This window comes from Manacus candei, unplaced genomic scaffold, assembly GCF_025592945.1.
Source record: "Manacus candei isolate 608988 ecotype Guabito, Panama unplaced genomic scaffold, ASM2559294v1 h1tg000017l, whole genome shotgun sequence".
NCBI classification, from domain to species: Eukaryota; Metazoa; Chordata; class Aves; order Passeriformes; family Pipridae; genus Manacus; species Manacus candei.
This window is the reverse complement of record NW_026138065.1, coordinates 4,035,383-4,054,255: the sequence shown is the minus strand read 5'-3', so window position 1 is coordinate 4,054,255 and position 18,873 is coordinate 4,035,383. Positions and strand designations below refer to the sequence as shown.

Sequence of the window (18,873 nt, the reverse complement as noted above, 5' to 3'; positions counted from 1 at the left end):
TTGATACCTTCATTTTGAAAAGCAATAAGCAATTCTGTATCTGTGAGCTGCACTCTGCTACTGAGATATCACCTACTGACCTATAACTACTTGGAACATAAATAAATAATGGTGTTATAGAAGGATTAATCTTTTTATCTCTTCTACAGCAACCTATTGGGCAATCTTGTGCTGTGGGTTCTTAGACAATCCAAGTTGCAGTTATAATGCTCTCTCTCCAGACACCTTAAAAAGCAGATGTAACTCCTTTCCCCTTTTTATATAGATGCTCTCATAGCTCCCACAATTGCAACCAATTCTATATAGGCAGAAAATACAAAGAAATACATTTGCCTATATATGTCACATCAGTAATTTGACCACAGTTGCTGAAGAACAACTCTGGTGTCCTAGTAAGATCTGCTAGAAACAATTGATAGGGTTAGAACAACAAAAGCTAACTATTATACTATTGAGAAAATATATCTTAATTTTTAAAAATTGTTTATAAAAACCAAAAGCATGCACTCTTAAATTTCTTTTTAAAGTGGTAATAGATTTTCATAACTCAGTTTAATGAGATTTACATCAGTGATTTAAGAGTACACAGAATTATTGACTACAGCATAGAAAAAAGATTTTTGAAACATGTTTGAGATACAAGATTTCTCCTCTAATTCACATAATAAATAGTTTAATTTCTATAGTATTTTTAATTGCTGAGAAAAGTATGAGTGTCAATACATCAGTAAATTACAAAACATAATAGGATGGGATAAAAAATGCAGAACAACCATATTACCTTTAGCTATGGTTGGCATGTGGAAAGGAATACTAATTACTCCCACCAAATCTTCCAGTGGAATCAAAGACCGTAGAATTGATCTGATTCTAATGGCTTCCCCTTTACCAGCATGGATTAGCTTAGGAAAAGACAAATAAAAAATTAACAAGGCCTTCTTTTTATCTTCAGTATGTGTTCATGGTCTGGAAACTTCCTGAACCATGGACAGACAAAAAATTACTTCTTCCAAAATCACACTCTAATTAACAATGTAAATTTCAAGCAATCTGCATATATTTGCTCTATTTTGGATGCAAATGTACAAAGTCTAAAAATCTAGTTGTTTGGTTATTAAATAAGATTAAGTTTTCAGAATGGAATATTAGGTAAAAGACGTGAACAAAGCATTTAAATATAGCATATGGTGGGAGGGGTGGAGGGAAGCAGAAGCAAATTTTGTGATTAAAAAAGACAGTTTTTCTGTCCTGGTCAAATAAGAACACTTTCAGGTATTCCAGTTGTTTCAGTTTTGTTTTTAAAAAAAGGCAGCAAGAGAGGTAGAAAACAAGACAATTCTTTCATTCAAACAAAAGAGATATTCATACACTGACTTTATTAAATGGATATATCTCTCTTTTTTCAAGTTATTAATCTCTTCAATAATCTTATACTGATCTATACTAATCCATATTAATTAAGGAACATTTCAGGGTGAAATTAAAAGCTACTTATAAGTAAATTTTTGAAGAATAGGAACATATATTGAATCATAAACAACAAATATTTTCAAATACTTTCAAGCTCTTACAAAATAAGTGGTAAGGGTTTGGTTTTTATAGTGTATCTAATTCTACATATCTAATGCCTAAAACAGTGACATCTTACCTTTGAGAAGGTTTGTCAGTGTGAATAAAGATTATGAGATATTAATGCGTACATTCATGGATAATGCTATCCCTACATTGTAAAAGAATGTCCTATAATATTTACACTTTGATAACATTTAAACTTTTATATGCAATTTAAAGAGTCTGTTTAAATACGTATATGAAGAGTAAAACTGTGGTTTGCAAAAAATAAATCACTCTGTCACAGCAAATAGGGAAATTTGAGGAATTCGATTGTCACACTGGACAATAAAACAGAAACCAAAAAAAAAAAGCACAAAAAATCCACCAAAAAAACCCCCAAAATATCAATGGAATAATTAGTTTTAAAAGAACAGCTTCCAAACAGATTTTTTTTCCTTGCAAGTCATGAAAACACCACATTAGGTACACTAAGAAATTATGTAGCCATATCACTGCTTTAATACCTGATAACATGTTACTGTGAAAAAAAACAAACAGCAAACCACGGATCAGTCAAACAACTATGCTTTTAACTTTTAATGCATGAAGAATAAAACTTACATGCATTTCAGGGGCACAACGTCCTAAGAGATCAATCAAAGCAGCATAGAAGGTCATGATTGCATTTCCCATGTGAATAGTGTCATCTTCTTGTTCTTCAATTTCTCTGTAATTAGTTAAATGTTACAACAATTATAAGATGAAAAAAAATACAAGGAAGTAATTTACAACAGTAATAAATAAAGAAAATCTGCTCTAGGTGTACCAGCTTACACAGAGTGGTTTCTGTTAATTAGTAGACTCTTAGCAGGCTAGGACAGAATGTATTTTGTCCCTAAGAGATTGTAGTGACATCTGCTTTGTAACCATTGATACCATTTATCTGCCTCATTTTGCATCAGACATCATTTGCATCAAACTCTTAAGTGACTGGCAAAGAACAAACAGAATTTCAAAGATGTTTTAATATTTAGAGTTACTTAAATTAGCACTGCAGACAAAGCACAGTTTAGCACAATACAAATTTCTACTCTCCACAGAATCCAAGGGAGAATCCAACTGATAACTGAGGTGTTAAAACAAACGAGTCATTTCACACCTACGATTATAAAACAAATAGTCAAATATTATGGCAATGTAAGTGGTTCTACTGCACCTACAGGGCTTTACTAGATCCATTACTTGGGGAAGGTCCATCTCTTGTTGTATCTTCTGATATTTCTATCGCCTCTTCCATGGCAGCAAGTAACCCATTGCCTCCTTCTCCTCTTAGAGCTGGACCAAAACATTCAGGTCGACGAATAAGCAGTCTGACTACAACATTAGCATTCTCCTCCACACTCTCTCCTACCACACAGAACAAATATCAAGATATAAGATTCTAACAAAAAGAGTTCTGAAATATAATCAGAAAAAGGTACACAAAAGTGCAGAGTGCATGCATCAGTAGATGCTTTTAACTACAAAACAGTTTAAATATCACAACAAAGTTACATAAACATGCATACTCCTTTATTACTGCAATAAAAGCTATGAAATGTGTGTTTTAATTCAAAATTAAATAGTCAAAGATTTAGCTATGTAGTAAAGGGTGTTTAAAGCATCACTGAAACTACTGATTTGTAGTAAAGACTCACAGTCAAGTGCAAGGGTTAATGAGAGGACTGATATAACTGCTGAACGCTAAACTATAACTGCTGTACTACCTAAATCTTCACAAAAAGATGAGGGTTTGGTTCTGCATTTATCACAGAAAGATTTAGGACTCTCTGCTCTACTTTCAAAAGAGATGTCGGCATTTCAAAGATTAAAGTTGAATCTGAAAAATGGAGCATAGGCTCACACGACCCCATATGACTTGTGAAATGGGCATCTAAGATAATGTATGTCTTGAACAATTATAGTGTTTCTGCAATTGTCCTTTAAATTTACAGTAAATTATTTAGTTGGTTTGTATTACTATTTAAAACTACAAACTTATTTGAATATTAGAGGAAGTTATAAAATATATAAGCTTCTACTCTACCATTGCAAAAAACAGCAAAACGAAGAAAATCCAAATATCGTTCTCCTTCAACTGGATTCCATCCAATGTCTGGGTAGCCTTTATAAATTAACAAAGGACAACTCTGCAATCCACATCCAGCCAAGTAGCGAACTACCTAATAGCAAAGTAAGATGAAAAATACATTAATTGTGAAAAAGAAGGGAAGTGCAACTTCAAAGGGAAGCATTCCCACTTTTTGTCAAGATATGGTATCCACATTCTATTATCTCTGACAAAACCATGTCATACTGTGAGCAAATCAGAAGAGCACCCTCTTCATTAGCTCACTTTCCCAGTCTTTTCCTACTTCTGCTATGACCTACCTGAACTACTTAATTCCATCATTCCTCTCTCTAGATTACTGCTTTGATATCTGTTATTTCTCTTGCAACTCTCAGCATTACAAATTAGTCAATTTTTCACTATTCCCCAACTACATACTATCCATAATTGAAGACACATCCTTTCCTTTATAATGAATAAAAGGTCTGAAATGGGCAGCCCAGGGAGGAGGCGGAGTCACAGTCCTTGGAGGTATTTAAGAAGAGACTGGATGTGGCACTTACTGCCATGGTCTAGTTGACATGGTGGTTTTGGTCAAATGTTGGACTCAATGACCTCAGTGATCTTTTCCAACCTGGTTGATTCTGTGATACTCTTTTATTTTAACCATTCACGTTCACTTGCCTTTTTTTTTCTTTTTTTTTTTTTAAACACACAGCAGTAAAACTCCCTGTAATTCAGGCCTAGGGGCTCAGTAGTAGTTTTCAGTTGGCCCTTTCCTTTCTGAACGGTAAGAATTGTAAGCCTAACCTTTAGCAGGTTTGGACAGCCTCTTTTTGCTGACCATTTATAAGAGTGATAAGTCTGAAAATGTCCTTTTAAACAAACGTGTTCTTTCCTAAGAAAGGAACATATACACTTATATTACTCCTGACAGATATTTTCCTATGAATATTATACCAACTCCAGAATTCAAGGTCTTCAAAAAAAAACTGGATATTGTAATTCCACTGTCTCACTTTCCATTATTTAACCTGCTTTTCTTATCCACTACTGACATAGCAACTATTATGCTAATCCTTGCAGCAGCAATTTACATATACTATACAATTGTCACAGGCTCTCTTGAGTGTTTTACTCTTTAGCCTAATTAATCCTAATTTCTTAAAACTTTTCTGGAACAGGTTTAAATGATAGGGGAAAGTACAGATAGATATAGGCAGATATCTCTATGCAAATTTGTCATATATTGTAACAAGTTGTCACAAAGCTTCTAGTTACCCCTATTTTGTTATGTCACCACTTCATGTCACCATCCAAAAGAAAAACAAAGAAAGATTTTAGCAATAAAGTTTTGTTGAGTGCACTGCTCCAAAAGTAAGAGCTGTTCTTGAGGCAATTCCTTTTTGTTACAACTGTGTGTGTAACAACCAGAAACTCAATTCAACTTTTCAGACCACCAACAGAAAAAACAACCAACCAGATCACGATAATCTTCCCCGGAAAAGTAGCAAAAACTTCCATATAGTCTTGGATTTTGATGACTCTAAGAAACAGGTATCTTCCCCTCTCTCTAGGGACAAAAATGCTTGATAAAGACACTACCAACCTTCTCCAGATCAGGTTCCCTTAACGCCAGAGCAAGTTCATTGTTATCCATCACAGACGCTGCTGCAACATCTAAAGGAGTTGATCCTCGCATAGAAGGAGAGGCTGTTAAAATAACATTTAGTTTCAACACCGATTTAATAAAACCAACAAACTCATAGGAAATGCATTAATAATAAATTGTCATGCACTTGCATGAAATCTGACATTGTTATGAAATCAAAATACAATATAGACTTTCAAGCTAGAAACAACTTGTCTTACACATTCCTGTCTCATCAGATACCTTATTTTAAGATCTCATTCTTTCTAATTTTCCTAAGTGACAAAACTTTGTTTTGAGGAAAATGTAGTAATGATTTTATATCAAATACACTGACATGTTATCAAATCCACTGAAATAGAAAATACCTTTAAGCTTTAAAACATAAGATTATAAGTTAACTATTTCTTAAAAAAAATGGCAGTAACTATAGTGTTGGAAAAATCTGAAGTTTTCATACTGGCACTCCAAATTCATTCAATTTGGACACTTTCTCTTCAAAAAGATTTTTAATTTATGCTTCTGTCCTATATCTTTACATTAATAAATTTGTGATCATTTAAAGAAAATTACTATGAAGACTCCTAAATAATTACATATTCTCAATCACAAGTACTAAATTAAATAAGGATAAATGTATCTCTTCTACAACACTTTGCATAGAAAAGAAAGGCAAACACTTCAAGGTTCATTTCTGGGCACTATACACGCATACCCAAGCAAATGAGTTGTGTATTTCTCCTACTGCCAAAGGCCTCTACGGACCAGTCTACAGAAAGAAAGTGCAAGGGTGCAAGTTTGAGCAGTGAGAGATAACCCTAATGAAATGCTGCCAATAATTATTTATTATTCTCTTTCTCGAAACAGGATTATATTCTGTTCTTCAAAATGTACAATCACTAACTCCCTCTGAATGTTCAGGCATATACAAAAAAGTGTATACTAAATTAGCTCAACTTAACGTCTCCCCAACTGTCAGGGAGGCTGTTTGGAGTTAGCAATACAGTTCATGAAAATACTTTTTCACTGGGAAAAGGAGAAACTTCAATACAGAGAGTAAACAGAGGGATGTAAAAAACTACAGGTGGTTTTATACATAAATTACCTAAAAGTTTTAAATTATATTTTTGGTATAGGATCTCAAAAGCCCCACAATTAATACTTACCAAGGCCAACACTGCTGTTTTCCAATAAATAGCTAAGATGATCAAACATAGCTTTCTGATTCTGTCTGCTGATGCGGCAAAAATAACACAGAAAACGACAGCAGTTTGCCACCATCTTTGGGAAAGTGATTTCCTAAGAAGCAAATAAAAACAGACTGAAGCTCAAACTCTAAGACTGGAATAAAACTTGCAAAAGGTCATTTATGCAAAAGCCTTTTAACCTACTCATATGTTGGCATTATATTCATTGCACCTCAGTGAAATTAACTGTTTAGGTTTTGCACTGGAATCAACAGGACTTTCTCAGCAAGTCAGTAACACCTTAAGCCTCAAAGTATAAGCTTGAAAAACAAAAGCTGGGGTCACCCATACATTCTAGATTCCAACATGAAAGAAGGTGAATGCTCATTTTCCTAGAGTAATACTTCATTGATTTTTAATTAGTTACTAAAAAGATCTCCCCTTCAAAACACAGTAAGCATATAAAGTGCTATTTGCAATTTTTTCTTTAAAGCACCTGAAATTACAATGCTAATGATATCTTCCTCTGGAACGGAAGGACTGATTCTTCTAAAAACTTAGTCAACTATTATGCTAATGGTAATTAACTAGAGGTTATGGTCCCACTACCTCCAGTGACATCTCAGAGCCTTATGGGATAAAGCTTTGAACAGCTATATTCCTAACTCTCTGGCTTTAACAGTGAATTGCTTTACCTTGGATTCTCCTCCACCAAGTACATTAACCATCACTTCCATGACAGTTTCATGCATGCCTAAAGCTCTCATGAGATTTGGATGTTGGTAAAATACTTTATTATTCATGATGTCTCTACAGGAAAACAAAATACAGAAAATGTTATGGACCAATAGTTTACCTATTATGTTATTAGCAAAGCTGATTTACTATGCAATTCTTCACCACCATGTGAGGTGAAAAATTTCCCCAGGGACTTCTTCACATTGCATTTCAATCTCTCTTGTCTATTTTTCTATGCACATTGTGGAAGAACCTGACCTTTATTTTCCTATAGTTATTGCACTAATTGCCACTTGATTACAGCAGAGTAGGATGTTATTCTATTTTCATTAGATAGTCCATTCAGATCTAAGACTATTTTCTGACAAGAACATCATCAAAACTGTTATATTAGTTTAAATTTTTAGTTCAATTATTCAATATATTTGACATAATATTCTTTTCAGATTATTTCAGCCTTGAGACATTTTCTATTTGCCATCAAAACAAAAAAAAATGGTACGAGGAAAGAGAATGTATCCTCTATCCTCTAAGTGTCAAAGACAGAGGTTGCATAAATATTAACCTTAATTGATGAGTTACTGTTCAAAAGAACTCTTCTCTCCTACATATTTCAGCACAATAGATTTGCATACTTAAAATGAGTCTTGAAGTTCATAATGTCAATATTTTACTGGACATTTTATGTCCAATAAAAATGTCTGGTTTAAAAAGTAATTAAATTTCTAAAAACTATAATTAGTCTTGAAATCACATACAACCCATAAAAAACTGTGAAAGCAGTTAGATCACTGTTTGCAACTGAAAATACTGTTTGCAACTGCTCAAATTTCATTGTGTGTTTTATAACAGTCCTTTTCTTATTTTCTTTTTTCTGACCTAAACCCTTGCAGTCAGGCAAGGAAAATTTCAGCCTTTCAGAAGATGAGATGTGAAGAGAACTATTCCATTACTCTAAAAGCTATACATTCATGACTATCAGTCACGCAACAAAATGCATGTAGTACATCTGATGTAGATGACACTATCAGAGTTTTTGAGAGTCAAAATGTCACTTCAGGACTGGCCAGCAACATTGCACTACTTTGGCAAGTACATCTACTTTCAGTGTTCTGTTTAAATGTGGACTGCATTATAAAATGTCTCACTCAAGAAAAAAAATCGGAACAGCATTTCTGAGGAAACTGAGTTTTAAAGTAGGAATGAGTACCACTTCCATTTCTCAGCTGAAAGAAAGCAAAAAAACCTGTCATTTCTACCAAGGCTACCAAGAAAGTTAATAGGAAGAGGCAGTGAGATTAGCTTAACAGAAAGTACTCTTTCTTCCTGTCACCAGACTTTTACATATCAGCAAAAACATCATTAATATTAAATCAGATTCAGAAAATCTTATTTTTTAATTCACAGTAAAAAATGTTGACAAAAAAATGTAAAAGAAACAAAAGAACGCAGAACATTAAATGAAAACTGTTTTGAGACTGTTTGTTTTATTTTCCCCAGGCACAATAACACCAAAATCTAGTAATCACTCACTCAATTTTACACTTCATAAACTGAAGTGAGACAACTTCAATTTGTAGTAAAAAGGTAGATTTAGAAACACCAGTACTTTGTGACTCTTGACAGGTGCCAGACCTTTCCTTTTGCCAAAGCCTTAGCATGACTACACTGTACACTGCAACAAGCATGGAACGTTAGGACCTGGTGGCAAGCTAAGAAGTAGGCATTGTTCATAATGAAAATACAAAATTATGCACAGACATTACTTGGATATATGAGCTTTTCAGTAAGCTCAAAAAAAAAAGCATTTTGCGCAACAAAAGCTTCCCTTCTCCTTGCATTCATGGCATTCTTTATATAATGATACCTTTGGTTCTCATTGCTCTTGCTGATGGGCATTTCTGATAGATCACAGCTGATGTTTAATGTCAACAGACATCTTTTTGACTATGAGAGAAAAGAAAAAAACAATCTCTTTCCTACTAGAGAGCACCATATTTCTTGTACTGTTTTCTCCAATTGTACTCTTTATTAGCCTATACTTCACTATTATTAATCATATAATTAAAAAATAAGACTGAGTGAACTAGTTCATAGTTCAAACATACCATCTACATTTAGTGCAATGAAAAAGATGGCATATCGGACATGGGTAGACACACCCCCATTAGCAGACTGCTGCTAATGATACATGTCAAGAGACAATAGTGTATTCACAAAAAATGGATGGTATTCTTGACAGGATTCTTCACAGTCATAGTTTTGAAAATATAGTAACAAGATAGATTTTTTAATATCACAAAATATTATATACATGTTTTCAACCTTTGTCAGAAGTCTTAAACATGTCAATTGCTTTTCTTCAAAAATGATATATATAATGTTGCAAAGGCTTTATCTTACAGCTGAAGATACAATACAATGATAGCAGTCTGCATTTACACCCATATTCAGATTCAAAATTCATGTATAACCTTGGCCATACAGCAAATAACAACAAAAATCTGTAAATAAAGAGATGTTACACTCCAGTTATTTACCCCAATCCACGAATCATAAGTTTCTCCTCCTCCTTTCCCATTCTGACACTAAGCAAGGAACGGATTTGGCCAAGGGATGCCAGAAGATTGATTGTATCTTCCACAGACACACTATTTATGGTGTAGGTCTTTGGTAAGGCTCGAACTAGGCCACCAATACCATCATACTGGCGATGTAGCAATACAAACATGGCCCTCACTAACTCCGGGTCTTCTATCACTGATTCCTGGGCCCAGCGTACCATTGTGTCTGAAATCAACTGCTGAAGAGTAGCTGTGAAGAAAATAAATCACAAAATTACCATTAATTGCTCATCTCTCAGCTGCTAGTCCTTCAGAACCCAATATGAGACATGACTTGGAATGAATTAAATTCCTAAGAAGCATCTTTTTCTTGGTACTTCTTTAGCAGACTATCAAAGGAAAACAGAAATGACACAAGAGAAGTAGAAATATCTCAAAACCAGAAGTCTACATTAAAAATTAAAATTCAGAAAAAAAAATCTGCTAATAAAAAAAATTATGAAGACATACAAGATGGTCACAAAATCACCAGATTTATTTGTATATATTGTTTTCAATATTTTTCCATCAATTCGGGTCTGAGGGTTTTATTAACATATTATTGAATTAAGGCTGAAAAATTATACTGGTAGCATATGTAAATGCTGTACTACTTATTTACATGTCTCAGCTCTGTATCCACTCAAAGTTTCATAATGTACATAATGTACATAATTTAACTTATTCCTTTGCCAAAACCAAAGGCCCTCCAAAAGAAGTAGACATAAGGGACTACAATCAAATAAATGGCAAATCATCATTTGCATATTTCAGATTTAGTCTCTAATGAAGCAAGAAACCCATATCTGGTAGTGTCATTGATAATCTTTATTACTTGGGATATATATATATTTGGGAAAGTCATATGTTAAAATAGACAAGCTATATAATCTCAGTTAAGATTTGAGACTGCTGTTTAGAAAAATTACTCATGAACAAAGAGTCAAGACAAAGTATTTGATAAAGACAATTGAATAATGTTCTTTTCCCCAGCTCAGGGAACTTCCATTCAGGTTTGCAAGATTTTGTAAGGTCAACTGAGGATCCTCTAGAGATATTCCACCTTCAGTACTTACCTAACTAATCAATTTATGTCAAGCAGATAACAGCAAAAGTTTATAAGAAAGATTTTAAATATCCTGATGTTGAAGAATGTGTCTGATGCAGACCAAAAATCAAAAAATATTTTCAAATTCACAGTCTAAATGTTAAGACAGTAAAATGATTTTGGAGTAAACCAAACCTGCAATTCCAGGTTAATTCAAACAAACAAAAAGCAAAAGTACTTACAGAAAGATACTGAAGAAATAGAAGTTTACAGAAAAGAGAATGTTTAACAAAGAGAATTTGTGCTAAGATGTGCTAATACAAGGGAAAGGGGAAAAAAGAATAGTAGTAATGTATTTCATTGTTAATGTCCAAGCACTGCACTATAGGTGTTTCTATTGAAACAGAGCTTAGCAATAATAAAAAAAAAAATCTTTAAAATAAGAAAAAAGATTAAATGGGTCTGGGCTGATATTTCAGAAGGACTGAAATAATTATGAATAAAAATTGACACAATGGTAAGTTTTGAGGAGGGGCTTAGGGGGGTTTTGTTTGTTTGGTTTGGTTTCTTTGGGTTTTTTTGATGAAGAATCGCAGGAACAACAGGTTCTCATTTGGTTCTTATTTTGCTAACTACAACACTGCATTTCACCTACCTGTGGGTCTATTTGTTTGATATAATACTGTCTTTCTACTAATAGGAGAGAGAGAATCAGATTTTTGGAGCTTTAAGCTTACTACAAGAAAAAAAGGATTCATCACCACATTCTGCAAAGACCTAGACTCTAATTATCACTGCCTCATAGCTGAAATAACAGCTATAAACTGCAAAGCTAGAAGGCAAAAATATTTCTACTTAAAGAACATTAAGTTAACACAAACAACTGGCAGCTAAGAAGCCACCTAATTAAAGTACCCAGGGGAAACCTTCCCATCCAGTAACTTTAGGAACTTACATTAAGTAACCAGGGTAAAAGGTCAATCTCCCTAGGAATTCTGTGTGGTCAGTGACAGAAATCAATTTTTTTTACCAAAGACTGAACACCTAAACTGTGTGTCCAGAAATTCATTCCTGCTAGTAGGGTAGCAACACAAAAAATTAGGACATTAGAAAGTACTACCTATCACAACAAAGGAAAAAAAAAAAATAAAAGCAACATTGACAAAAAAAATTAAAAAAAATTAAATAGTCAGTTGGCACCAAGTGCAAAACTAGGATGTCACTGGCAATGCCTCTTATCAAGAGGGAAAGACAGCAGTTACCCGAAAAAAATGGCAGAACAGTGATAGTCAGCAAATCTTGAATTTTAGGCTGGGGAAGAGGCTTCTGCTAATTACAGTCTAATTGCATACTTTTCTTTCATACAGTAATCTTCATGCAAATACTGATTTGAAGCTGCTGCAACTCATTTTATGAAGAAGTTCTAACAAATCAGAACCTTGCTACAATTATTAAGTCTGCACTAATCTTCCAAAAAGCAAGATACATTCTGAAATATTTATGACTTGACAAAGGTAAAGGGTAAAAATACCAATAGAAGAAATTTTTGGCTACATCCACAAATCTTCCTATCATAAAAATTCCACCTGTCCTTGTTTCGAGTCAGACCTATATATATTTTAAGGTACACAGATGTTTCACTGAAAATCCACCTTGTTTTGGCTGAAAATATATGAAGAACTTTCTGTTCTGTTTCCTTTTCCTTTTGGAATTAAGACACAATAAACTGATTTAATTTTGCTTACAGGATGTCTTATCGTCATCATCAACTGGCTTCTCAGCTTGCTTCTTCTTCAGATACGTAACTTTTTCCATGAGGTATAGTAGGCGACCCCTAATGGTTAAATCACTGTTGCCATCCATGGTTCCATCTTCATCTAGTTCAATTCCTGAAATAGTAAATATACACTAAATAGTAAAAGAATGAAATTAAGGGAGTTATAGAGATTTTTTTGTATATTGCATGCACAAATATAATTAAACTGAACTATGTTGTTCTGCTCTATTAGAGCTCTAAAAGAGTTTTATATAGGATATGCTTAACCAGGTCTTTGGAACAAGTACAGAACAGGCATATGTGCAAGGCAGGAAACTGCAGATAAGGATCATGTAATCTTAGTAATTTAGTGTATAAATTGTATATTGTTATACACAAGACAGACAGTAAACATATTTCCCACAGTATGCATTTTCCCATGCTAATGCTGATGCCTGTGTTTTGGTAATATGTAGCTCAGAAATGTGGATATAATCCCTACTGACAAATAATACTACTGTCAGGATACTGAAAGTTCAGCAAGGACAAATGTGAAGTTTTGCAACCTCATGTGACAATACAGGCTGGACATGAACTGGTTAAAAAAACATGTTGGCAAAAAGAACTTTGAGAGTCCTCTTAGCAAGCTAGACACGAGTCAGCAGCAGTCAGCCGTTGCAGTTTAACAGCAAGGGGAGTTAAAAATATCCTGTAGTAGTAGAAACATAATCACTAGCTAATTAATTGATTATTACCCAGTACTCGGCACTCATGAAATGGCATCTGGAATACAAAATCCAGTTTTGGGTTACCAAATACAAGAATAACATTGAAAAGCTGGAAAGCATCCAGCAATGACCTGTCAAAATGATTGGTGTCCTGAAGACGTGTCCTATAAGGAAAGGGTGAAGGAACTGGGTTTGTCAACTTGCAAAACAGAAGCTCATGATGCAAAATAGACAGCATTCCTTTTCAGTTTGACCAGATATCGGGATAAGAAGATTTCCTTGGTTTTGACTGTAAGCTAATTTTCTTTATTTGACAGTATTTATAACTGATACAGTCTAATCTATAGACTATGCAGCTGGTGTTGCTTACGTAAAATTATTTATAATTGCTTCTACAGCTAATATAATTAAAAAAATAAAAGTAAGGCTTACCACAGTGTGTCATTAGGTCTTCATGGAAATCCAGGAGTTGATCCCGAATTTCTTCAGGGCAAGGACAATCATTTTTATCATCTTTAAAGTTCAGCAGCATGTTAATCTTAAAGAATACAAAAGAAAGACAGATTACACTGTCAGATCAAACAGAACTCTGCCACACATAGAGCAAAACAAAAAATAAATTGTCCATTGTGAGTCGTACCTGCTCCTGAGGTGGGGATCTAAATTCTTTTGTTTTTCTAGCCGTCAGGGCAGCAGACATGTTCAAGGCCTGCATCACTTCATTGTACCGGAAGCGTTGATTCTCTTGAAGCTTGGCCACAAAATCATCTGAAAATGCTACAATGGCTTCTATTCGGTGTCGTACTTGGCAATCGCACAGGTACTGGAGTAGATGACACATCTGAGAAAACAGTATTGAGAGACGAGTTGGCAAGCTAAGAAATATCTTTTGCATATTATGCAAGTAAGGATGGATTTCTTACAGCAGCAGCTACCGTCATGTGAAGTGTCTGAAATATTTAATGCTGTCATTTACTATATGTAAAGTAATCTCACACCAGGAATATCTGGCATCTGCAAGAGATTAATGTCCCCCAGACATAATAAAAGTTATAAAGGAATGGATTTACCCCTTTCTTCTAGGGAATTTCTTTTCTGCTTGGATCCATAAAAATGAAGAATTCCCTATTAATGGCATTGAGAAAGTAATTCTTTTTAATACAACAACAGTTGCTTGATCTATAGTGAACAGGTTTATACCATCAGAAAGATATTAAATCTTCTCCTTTCCTGTAAAGAAATTACCTCTTTATTTGACTAACATCAAAATGCTTTATTCCTTGAAAGATAGATTACCAAGTGAAAAAAAAACAGGATCTGTAAAGAAATGGGAACAACCACTATCACAACAGTATTGTTACCTGTAATTTAACTGGTTCTGGAAGTTTCATCTGAAGGAGTCCTTCCTTTGGCATTTGCTCCCCTCTAGTTTCTTCCTCTCCTTCTTCTGACTTGAACTCATCTGAACCCAGCTCCTTCTCTGAGAAAACAATTTCATCCTCCTGGCTCATTGCCTCTTTGAAAACCCGGGGCTCAATCAACTGCAAGATGTGTTTCAGATCCTCATTGTGGAAGATTCCCATAATTAGGAGGGTATAAAAGAGCTTGATGAGAGGGACAAAGAGAAATTCCGTAGAACCCCCAACTGGATCTCTGACATGGAGGCTTCCCTCCTGAACAGCTTCAGTCAGCATCTCTATGGTTTTGGCCTTCAAAATTTCCAGAGGGAATTCAGGACTGAACTGAAAGCATTCACTGCTAATGCTTACAAAACTTGGAGAGGAGAACTGCATTCTTGGCCTTAATGAAGTGCTAAGTCCTATACCAGGGAGGCCGTGTTTTTTGTTTTCATCAGGAAACAAAGTAATACTCTTGGTCTCATCTGTCATTGGAACTATAAATTCGTTATTCATCATTAACCTGGCAGTTGCATAGGTATTGAGATGGATGTCAATGAGTAAATCATAATATCCTGCACGTAATAAACCTGGCATGTATTTATTCTCAATAGCATAGAGGAGCTGAGATTCATCCACATGGCTACACAGGGCATGGGCCACTCGGTTGTTGCCTAAAGCACAAACAGCTGAATATAATCGGAGGGTATGGTAGTGAAATTTCAGCAATTCTTCTTGTTCTGTCAGCTCTAAAATATCAATTGTTCTGCAGAGAAAAAAAGAAAAACAAAAAACAAACAAACAAAAAAACCAAACAAAAAATACAGTAAATTTCATATCAATGCAAAAACTTCTTTTGAAGGGATTAAAAATTCTCCCTAAGGATAACATTGGCTTAATATCAATTCTAGGGATGGACTTTTTCCACATTTCATCTTTCATGTGAGAAACACTGTCAATCTAAGAATCAAGGACTAATAACAAAGCTCAATCAGAAATTTATTGAAGTTGCTCCTGAATTCATTACTCCAATTTCTTTTGGGGGGGAAGAAATCTAAATTATTTACTTGGCATAGAATATTTCTTCATACTACAAACGAGAATTTGCATAACTGAAAATTAAGGTTTTAAAATCAGTAAAAATTGAGATATTTATATCATTTACTGGTTTTAGATCTCAGATTGCAAAATGGCAACAGACTAACCAGTTCATTTGAAGAGGATTCAGGGTTGGGGTTCTTTGTTTAGAATTCTTACCTAAACAAGTCACCTTTTCAGTAATTTGTTTTTCCGTTTTGGCACTGGCAAAATACTCATACATTTGGGTAACAAGGAAATCACTTCAATTGTTTAAATTAAATTTAGAAAGAAAAGGAATGGAAGAATTAAGTATATAAAAAATCTTTAAAAATCTCTACAAAAAGACACCTTTGCTTATTTTACAGATTATCTTTAATAATTTATAAACAGAATTACTTTCATTTTCATTCAAAACCTGCATATACTATTAAAGAGTTTGGAGAGAAACTAGGAGAGGCTGGAAACACAACAAAAGAAGGCAGATTTTAAAACACTGAAAATTAAGATAATTTTCAATATTAGTTAAATCAAAACACACTACCTTTATTTACCTGTGTTATAAATACAGAGAAGACCTTAGACCTTCTTATAGAAATGGTATTACATGACCAGTTTCATAATACCAACCTAACCCCGATACAGTACAAAACAAAAGCATCAACCTGTTTTCTTCAGGAATATGAAGGGCCATGAACTGCAAAGGATTCAGGCACTGTATCATCCAGCCTTGACGTTCACTGATCCGAGACACATCAATCTTCAAGAAGTGGTTTGGCACTCTGCTCCAAAGCACATGAGTCAGAAACTGGACATGAAGACGTGGAGGACACTGAGAGACTGGGTTTTTGTGCTCACTTTTGAATAAGCCAGCAGATAATGGCATTACATTCTGGAAAATTCCAATGGAAGAGACAACCTGTTTCATCATCTTTATCAAACACTGCATACTTTATTTCTCAAAAAATACATTCAACATATGGTAAAGCACAGTGCAACATGAAATTAACATTTTCAGTAGTTTTTAAAACCAGCTGGGAACTGTTGGAAGATTAGCAGCAAGCAGCATTTTCCTTTTTATTTTTAATAGCTAAATTTGAAATAGAAGCTTGACTGGAATGTGTGGTTACTTCCTTGTACCAGAGACCCAATTTTCCTTCTGATTTTTTCAACATCCAATTATCCAAGGCAAGGAAGCAACATTCAGCTCAGTTTCCATAAGTGTTTTGTTTGCGTGTACTTTAAAATTATTTTAAAACCCTAATCTAATCTGCAGATACACCAGTCTTCCATGCTCTGTTTGTAGAATGAGAATTGCCTTACTGACCCCAGTGATTTTGTTTCATCATGAAGGATGAGATTCAGAAAATTCAACAGGACTTTGCAATATTCTCTGCTAATTCTAATCAGTTTCAACCCTTCTTATTCAATGTACTGTATTTTAAATTCATGAAGTATTTACAACTGAGTTAAGAATAAAAACAGCAATAGTGCAAACACTTGGAATCATAAAAAATGTGCCCAATACCAGGAAGACATCACAGGCAACAAATGGCAAAAAATAAAATAAAATTATTTTATATAATTCATAAATCCTAAACCTACACAAAACCAAGCATTGTTTACCTTTATTCTTCCCAATTCAAACTGGAAAACATTGGGGCTTGTAGCTTGAGCAAATACAGCAGGAAATAACTTTGTACTTGGTTCAACCTAAATCGAAGATACACAAATACATAACCACAGAAGACAGAAAAACAGTATTGCAAATTAAAAGAAAAGGCAGTCAGCAAGTGCAGGCCTTTGAATAAAATCCCATGAAATTCAAATAGGACGGAAAAAATAGAGTCATAACAGTGGTGATTACTTTTTCTTACAATCTTGTACAAAAACCTCTAATGAGATGCAGTCTGAGAACTTGGTTTTCCCCCTTCCCATTGGAAGACACCATCAAAAAATACTCACCTGATAATACGTGCCTAGTTCCTTGCCATTAGCTGTGAAGGTCAGCAGGCCACTGGCAGCATCAACCAAGCAACCAATCTCCAGACCATTATTATTACGTCCTTGTCCAGGGCTCATGCTCTCTCCTGCGCACACCATATAGCAGTTGCTGCGTTTTATACTGAATGTCAAAAGACAAATTTATTTATGGATGCTGTGTAAACTTTATGTAATGAATTAATAACAACTTTGCACGGTTGAAAACAGTGGATCCCACCAGAACCACTGTCAAAACTCAATGAAACCTGGACATCATAATTGAAAAAATAAAAACTGAAGATGACATTGTATGAACAAGTTCAAATGTTTTGTAAAATTTCAAAGACAAAACTGACTTTGCAAGTTAAGGTTTTAAATCATTTAATGTTGAGCATAACAGGTTACTGGCATGGATAATAACTTGAAGTGCTGAGAGGAACTGTTGTACTAATTGTGGCCTCAGAAGTCAACATTTACAGGATCATAGTCTTCAACTATATAGAAAAGCTGCACTATTTTACTTTTCAGTGCCTATTGATTTGACTAGATCACTACTCCACTGTTTCTTTACAAGTAAGAGGAGGTAACAAGCCACACTTTTTCATACTACTGCTTTTTTTATTATTTTTCCACATCAAACCAGTTACATTAAATGAGGTGGATTTACACTTTATAAATTACTAGTTGCTTTTATGGGTATAAAATATAGATCATAAGAAAATTATTACCAACCTCTCATGAACCTTCCCTTTTTCATCTCCCAGTGTAACTGTGACAGTACGCACTCTGTCCAAGTCAAAGCTTGTGTCATACTGGTGAAAGTCTGATGTAATCCAGCCCACCCAGACATTAGCAGGCTCTTGACCAGGAAATATTCTCACTGAATAATAGTACTGTTAATGAAAAAAATAATGTTATCAAATGTTACTATTCGCTTTCCAGTGTGATTCCAGTTTGATTCAGAACTTATTGCTCTAAAATTTGGAAACATGTCATCTCTTCAAAAGTAGCATAGCCTTATTCAATTGCAAATTGTAAGCA

The 18,873-nt window shown here is 34.3% G+C and overlaps 1 protein-coding gene across 2 annotated transcripts in view; it reads right to left on the bottom strand.

Moving 5' to 3' along the window:
* RYR2 (ryanodine receptor 2) overlaps positions 1-18,873 on the bottom strand; it is a 389,904-nt gene that overhangs the window by 115,682 nt on the left and 255,349 nt on the right. For both annotated transcript variants that reach the window (XM_051783768.1, XM_051783769.1), the window contains 16 exons: positions 18,565-18,725; positions 17,815-17,974; positions 17,476-17,562; positions 16,515-16,741; positions 14,737-15,538; positions 14,016-14,216; positions 13,808-13,913; positions 12,637-12,780; positions 9,781-10,054; positions 7,198-7,312; positions 6,482-6,614; positions 5,274-5,377; positions 3,641-3,776; positions 2,775-2,961; positions 2,176-2,281; positions 782-902 (listed from right to left, as the gene is read on the bottom strand). In XM_051783768.1, coding sequence (XP_051639728.1) covers positions 782-902; positions 2,176-2,281; positions 2,775-2,961; positions 3,641-3,776; positions 5,274-5,377; positions 6,482-6,614; positions 7,198-7,312; positions 9,781-10,054; positions 12,637-12,780; positions 13,808-13,913; positions 14,016-14,216; positions 14,737-15,538; positions 16,515-16,741; positions 17,476-17,562; positions 17,815-17,974; positions 18,565-18,725 — 3,064 coding nt within the window. The remainder of the gene's footprint in view (positions 1-781; positions 903-2,175; positions 2,282-2,774; positions 2,962-3,640; positions 3,777-5,273; positions 5,378-6,481; positions 6,615-7,197; positions 7,313-9,780; positions 10,055-12,636; positions 12,781-13,807; positions 13,914-14,015; positions 14,217-14,736; positions 15,539-16,514; positions 16,742-17,475; positions 17,563-17,814; positions 17,975-18,564; positions 18,726-18,873) is intronic.